Consider the following 7,246-nt stretch of genomic DNA (forward strand, 5'->3'; position numbering starts at 1 on the left):
CTGAGTCCCTGCTGGTGGCCCCGATAAGGTTGTAGGCAGCCACAAGATCCCCCCTCAGTCTCCTCTTGCGGAGACTGAAGAGATTCAGGTCCCTCATCCTCTTCTCATAGGGCTGGCCATGGAGGCCCTCAACCATACGAGTGGCCTCCTCTGGACCCTCCACAGGTTCTCTACATCCTTCTTGAAGTGTGGCGCCCAGAACTGGACACAGTACTCCAGCTGAGGCCTGACCAGAGCCGTATAGAGGGGGAGCAAGACCTCTCTGGACCTGTTAGTGATGCCCCTGTTAATGTATGACAGGGTGCGGTTGGCTCTGCCTATTGCTTTGTCGCATTGGCAACTCATATTCATCCTGGAGTCAATCATGACTCCAAGATCCCTCTCTGCCTCCGTGCTGCCAAGAGGGTCAGCCCCTAACCTATAACCATAATGCTGGTTCCCTCTCCCCAGGTGCAGCACCCTGCACTTGTCCTTGTTGAACTGCATCCTAAGTTCAGTTCAGGACTCTGGTAAGTCTTAAGAATAATTATAATGGGAGAATCTGAATGGCTGTAAGTTATCAGCATAGCTCAAAATTATAAATTGGCTGGCACATCCAGAAATCATTTAGAAGGAAGATACAGCTCTGTAAAAGGAACTACGAATTAACTGCTGACCTGGATCAGTAGGCTCGTGGATCTTGAGGAGCCTAAGGACTGAATAACAGAGTCCTTTCCGGTGCCCCTTGGACAGCGCTGATCGGGGACGCCTAACTTCACTGAGCTTTGCAAAAGAGAGACTTGTCGTACATCAGGCATCAGAGGGGATTGCCGATAAGTTGCCAATGCAAATTATTATTGTCTGTCATTGTAGCATTATTATTTATGAGTAGTTGTGTTTTTGTTAAGACAATAAACCTTTCTTACCTTTCTACCCCCTGACCACACTCTCAATCCCAAACCCTCTGCTGGCGGCTGGGACACTCATGTCTTGGTGCTAGGATGGAGCTGCTTCCGAGGGAGCTAGTGGGGGTAGGCGGGGGCTGCGGGTCAGGAGTGCAGGGCGGTGACGGGGCTGTGGGTTGGGAGTGAGGGGCAAGGTCATGGGCAGGGCACTGGCATATCAATGCTGCTCAGTGTCCCACATCCTGGTGAGTGAAGGGGTAGGGGCAGCTCTGATTTTTATATGATAAAAAACCCAAAAGCAAATGCGAATGTGTGTTTGTGTGTGTATACATATATATAATTCATTTTATTATGATGATAGAGGCACTGTTAGGCCTCCAAATTGCTTTAAAATTGCTTTTAAATCTATCAATGCAACATTGGCCAACTGATCTCTCTATATACAGTGACATTTCATTTTAATCATGGATGGCCGCAGATTTTGGGTATTTTAATGAGAGAATTTGGGTTTTTTATCACAGAATTTTCAGTTTTTAAACAGGGAATACCAGGATGCCTGCTGGTGAGGCAAGGGGTGGGACCTAGGCAGAGGAGCCTGCCCAGGGCCAGCACCAGTGACCCAGTTGGAGGGCAGATGAGGCGGCTGACCTTCTGGCCATTTGGGACCAGAGGAACACACTTCAACTGTTCAAAGTGGGCCACTGCAACAAGCACATCTTCTGGTGATAGCTGCCCACATGGCAGAGGGGGGCCACCAGAAGACATGACAGCACTGCCACACAAAGTCCAACTGTGCAGCCACAGCCCACTGGCAGCTGGCTCAGAGGTGCAGGCGGCTCTGTTGTGGTGCCCATACCACAGCCTAGGTGGTCGTGCTGTTCCTTTTTGGGTCTGGCAGGCATGCAGCCATGGGGCTGCAGGTTCAAGGGGGTGGAAGCTGTTGCAGGTGGCAGCAGGTCACAGCCAGGCAGCAGTCCCTTCTGCCAGACTGCTGCAGTGGGTAGAGGGTGCAGGTTAGGGCTGCTTCAGCAGTCCAGGTGGCACAGGGGGCTAGTGTCCCCAGATACCAATTGGCTGGGCCTCAGAAGCTCTTGGGAGCAAGTAACCGTCAGCTCCTCACCAGGGCAGTTTTTATACTGCTGCGGTCAGCACAGGACAGGTTTTTATACTGCTGGGGCCAGCCCAGGTACTGGCCCCAGCCTCTAGCTCCCCCTGGCTGAAGATCCACAGGGAGATGAGCAGAGTGAGTTTGCCCCAAGTGGCACAATTTGCTCCACACCAAAGTGCGTGTTCAGGCACGTGTGCTGGTGCACAAATCTCCAGCACGAATTTGTGCCACTGCTATTTGAGCTGCTGCAAATGCACATGCCTGCATGTGTGGACACACCCAGGGAGCGCATACACCAGGTCCGATTTCTTTTGCTTCGTGTTTTCTGATCATAGAGGCATTCTCCTAAGTCCTCAAATGCAGTAAGAAGTATAGCCCTTCACAGATACCCCAGCCCCTATGTTAGCATCACTGGCATGCAGCACTTCCCGTCACGGGATCTCTGATAGCCTGGGACCTGGGTAGGTGGTCATTGGGTATTCCCTGCTCCAAATCCAGGGAGCACTTTCAATCCTGCAGTAAGGAAAATGGTAACCGTATGTGGAGACCCAAGATGCCCTGGCAATGCATAGTGTTCTCTCATAAAAGTCATTTATTAGAACAGCAACCATGACACTTTTCTTTCGTACAGCAGCTGTATGCAGCTATAATTGCAGTACAGTGAAAACTACATATTACAATTCACTAGAAATCTAATAAGCATCATGAACATCATGGAGAACTGGGAATAATGACTATGAAAAATGAGTCCAGAGTGGCCCAGCCACCAAGTCTCATAAGAAATTAAAGATCAGTGCTGTCCTGCAACACAGCTCTTCTGTAGCTGAGATAAACTAATAGGTTTAAATGACCAAGATAGCACCCATTCAATAAATTAGGTAAACTTAATACTAGAACAGCAATATAACCAATAAGAACATTCTAAATAGAGTGAGCACTGAAGTAAATGATTATCTATTTACAGAAATGTCTTTCTGCTGGGACATTATGCCATTAGCTTTCCACCCTAACCCTGGTTCAATTAACTACAGCTTTTCAATGAACTTAATTGCTTGGCACATTGGCAAATGGTTGGGCAACAACAACTGAAACTTTCTCCAGCCCCTTAAGCTAATCTAGAGTGGCATTAAATGACAGAAAGGAAAGCGCAATAACATGCGGCATGCAGTCTCTTTCTTACAGAAACAGTAAAAATTAACGTTCTGGCATTAAACACAGTGATAAGAACCCGTCATTTTTGTATGTGGCATTTGTCTGAATTACCAGAAAGTTAAAAGTTTTAAGCAGAATGTACTCTTCTGGATAGTAGGCACAGGCAGGCATGGCAACAAGCATGTATTCCTGAGAATGTGAATGCCATGGACTGTGTTTCCAAATCTCATCTTTCCTTTTTTTCTACTTGTTCTCCCTGGTCTCCAAGTCGTGATAACCTTATAACATAATGAATTCTCTCTATGAAAGAAAGGACACTATCAGGTGGGGTTGTTTTTTTTAAGGCTAGAATTTTCACTATCGCGATAAAAAAATAAATGCTAATATCAAAAGGGCCGAATACAGGCCCTGTGACATATGGCTGCACCACGTCAGCTGGCACCATTATGGAGAAAGCAGTTAAAGTCACTGATTGGGTGCGAGTGCTAGTTTCAAGTCTTCTTGCAAGTCTGTGCCATCTTGGACTGCGTGAAGACAGGAGCGTGGCTGACTCCCCTGTCCACCTACTGAGCTAAACAGAAAGTCTTTGGAGATGACAAATTATAGAGCCAGAGTCATTCAGTTACCAGCCAATTATTCTGCTTAAACCAAGCGATCGCCACATCATAAATGCAATTATCTTCTCAGGCTCCTTGTCCATCTTAATTACAGTGGTCTGACAAAGCTCTGACAAATTCCTCGGCATTTTCAAAGCAGTATTTTGGGGCTAAATCCTACTCGTGGCCACACACAGATGGCTCCCTTTGATGTCAATATGAGCCAGGAGCATGTGTGTAAGGGACGAATTTGGTCCTACTTGAATTGCTTGGACTGGCTCCCCATACTCGGTGCGTTCGTTCCACCTGGCTCTGTATAGACTAACTGGTAATCCAAGACCAATGTCTACAAAGATGATTGAGGGCACTCCTTAAGAAAGGCCACAGGGAAAGAAACATGGTTGGAGGTAATTTGCTGGGTTTCAGCAACAGCTTTCCATTTTAGCCCTCCCCCCCTCCCCAACAGTCCCTCCCCAGGTATTTTTGTTTTTTATACAGCATCTTTTGCCTGATGTGTAACTCCGCCGAAAGTTATCGTCGTGGTTTCACTTGCAATGGCAGCGGCGAGGCTGGCTGATAGCGGCCACAATGTTACGAGGAAATTAAAAGCTGGCGTAAAACAAAATAAATATAATAAAATAAATAAACTCAAACCTAAAAGCCGGCACAGAGTAATAGCTCAGGCTACCTAGATACTTTATCAGCCCCAAAAGCTAAACAGCAAAGCAAACACGCACAGTACGGTGCTGGAGATGCAGAGAGGGTTTGCTGCATGGTTGTGGTGTACAAAAGACTGCAGAAAGCCAGTTTCTTCTCTTCTCTCCTCTCTCCTGCCCCTTTGGTTCCCCCTGGTCTCCGACTACCAGCTGACCAAAGATTCTCCCGCTCCTATGAGGTGTCTTCCCAGAGAAGTAAATCAGCTCTCTTCACCCATGCTGAGAAAAGGCAGCTGGCTTCATTCGTTTTGTTACTGCATGGATGACCTGGAAGTGTAGAATTCGGGGACCGGCAAGCCAGTGTGAAGTGTCACCTGTAACGAGAACCCTGTTACCATCGAGCCAGCTATCACTTTCCATGGGTGGGGTGCAACCCAGGTTTTAATGATAGGGCGCATGTAGACAAAATGGGGGCCTTAAATTGTGGTGGGTTTTTAAAAACACAGCTTCAATTTAGGACCCTTTAAACCCTAGAAACTATGAAACTATGAAACCCCCGTGTCATGCACACACACACTTACCTGCCTCTCCAGTGGTGGGGAGGCGGGGGCAAGCTGGCAGCGGGTGGAGCGGTCCCTGGGCTGCAGGGTGGGGGCTGGTGCTTCCCTCCACAGCAGTCGTGCCACCCCGCTCCCAGGGTGGCACCTGCCTGTAGGCACCCGGCTTGAGAGGTCCCAGGGGGAACCGCAGCCGCGGAGGGAAGCACCGGGCCCCCACACAGCTCAGGCAGGCAGGCAGGCTCCAGGGAAATCAAAAAAAAAGATTGCCACTTTTTTTTTCTTAGGCAGACCCTGCCTTCCCGGGCTGCTGCCAGGCTGCCTGCAGGGCTTCAGGAGGCCTTGAGCTGCACAGAGCCCGGTGCTTCACGCTGCAGCTGTAGGGCAGCGAATTAAAGTCCTCGGAGAAGTTTTAGTTTGCTGCGAACCAAGTCATTTAAGGTGCACTACACCACCAAATATGCTACAGCAGCTGGAATTACTGTGCAATATGCTGTCGACATGTGCAAACAACAACACTATTAAAGCAGTGCAAAAGCATTTAGTCGCTTTAAAGTGTCATGCACACATGCCCCTTGTTTCATCTGCACATGGCCTTAAAGTTGAAATACCCTTTTTCACATATGACACCTGCCCAAATAAGAGAGACATTTTGTTTTTGGAAAGCAGAATGAAGGAAAATCTTTTTTCCTTAAAACTGCTGGTTAGCAGCTTCTGCATGCTGGGGACAGAGAGCGTGCCCACAGCCAGCAACTAAGGACCCCCCCACATGCCCACCGTGCTGCTATTCTCCTCTGCCACAGTCTGCAGGTGGGGGCGGAGAGGGGCATAATCTTGCACTGTTCTCAGTGTGGGCTGTTTCAGATGCCTCCCATCTTTAAGGCCACTCCTCTGAAAGGCCCAATGAAATCTGCACCACGGCAAGATCCATGCTGTGATGGAGATGACCAAGTGTATAGCTAGGCTCCTAGCCCTTGGCAATCACAGATGATGCCTCATCCACTTCCTTACACTCTCATCCCTGCCCTTGGCCCACAGTGTGTATTCTGCCTCCTCTCTTGTACCACGGGTCCCGATGATGCTCTCCTGGCATCTTGGGGAAGCCCAGTCCTTCCAGCGTCTCTCATTCATGCTCCTCTCCCTGTCACTGTGCAGAGCCAAGAAGAGCTTGTATGCCAAGGGCAAACAATTAGAGCAGCCAGCTTGGGGAGCATCAGCAGCCTGCTCCATCCTGGCTGCCATTGAGAGGAAAAGGAGGTGTAGACTTTCATTGGAATGTGCATTAATCAGCTATATCATATATTATGTATAAAATAACACAACAAACTAAGCAAAAATAATCAAAAGATGCCTATAGTCCTGTTGTATTTAAAATTAAATGTACATCCCCTTCAGATTCATAAAACAAAAGCTAGCATTGAGTGTCTTGACAGTGCATCATCCTATACTTTGCTGGAAATTATTTCCACACCTGAGTTCATTGTTTGATGCAACAGAGAAGGGGCAGGATGGGAAGGGGGCATAGAGAGAGGTGGCACAGTCCAAGAATGGTCTTTGCAGGAGCTGTCTGGATGGGTATAGCCTAAGGTATGATGTGACGTCCTTCTGAGCTACAGTTTATTCTGGTACAGAAACAAAGAATACACCAGCTGAGGGATCCTCACAAGCATCAAGGGGAAACTTAGGGTTAGGGTCTTTGGGCCTGTGAGGCTAGGGAGAGACATAAACAGGTTTAAGTGATCAGAAACTGGTTTAAACCTGGAACAGATGTTCAGTGCACATAAACCAGTCTGAAGATGGCTGAAACTGGTTTGAGATAAACCTGGTTGAATGTAGCATTAGACTTAACTGATTTGGCTCAAACCGCTTTATGCAATGTCTGTCCCAGATCAGAGTTTCATAGTAGCTGGGGTCAGGAGGGACCTGAACAGGTCATCTAGCCTGACCCCCGGCCACAGGCAAGAGTGAATGCTGGGTTCACAAGACCCCAGACAGGTGATCATCCAACCTCCTCTTGAATTTGCACAAGGTAGGGGCGAGGACCACTTCTCTGGGAAGTTGGTTCCAGATTTTGGCCACTCTAACTGTAAAATATTGCCTTCTGATCTCTAACCCCAACCTATTCTCCATCAGCTTATTACCATTGCTCCTCGTCACCCCACATGGTGCTGGGGAGAAAAGGGCTCTACCTATTTGATGTTTCATAGTTTCATAGTTTCTAGGGTCGTAAGGGACCTGAACAGATCGTCGAGTCTGACGCCCTGCCATGGCAGGAAAGAGTACTGGGGTCAAA

At 48.1% G+C, this 7,246-nt stretch overlaps 1 protein-coding gene across 6 annotated transcripts in view; it reads right to left on the bottom strand.

Annotated features, from left to right (window-relative positions):
- Window positions 1-2,556: 2,556 nt before the first annotated feature.
- TRIM9 (tripartite motif containing 9) overlaps window positions 2,557-7,246 on the bottom strand; it is a 145,233-nt gene continuing 140,543 nt past the window's right edge. For all 6 annotated transcript variants that reach the window (XM_019550959.1, XM_019550963.1, XM_019550962.1 and 3 more), the window contains one exon: window positions 2,557-4,770. In XM_019550959.1, coding sequence (XP_019406504.1) covers window positions 4,708-4,770 — 63 coding nt within the window. In that variant the 3' untranslated portion in view covers window positions 2,557-4,707. The remainder of the gene's footprint in view (window positions 4,771-7,246) is intronic.

Source organism: Crocodylus porosus, unplaced genomic scaffold (assembly GCF_001723895.1).
Source record: "Crocodylus porosus isolate Cpor-Errol unplaced genomic scaffold, CroPor_comp1, whole genome shotgun sequence".
In the NCBI taxonomy this organism is placed as follows: Eukaryota; Metazoa; Chordata; order Crocodylia; family Crocodylidae; genus Crocodylus; species Crocodylus porosus.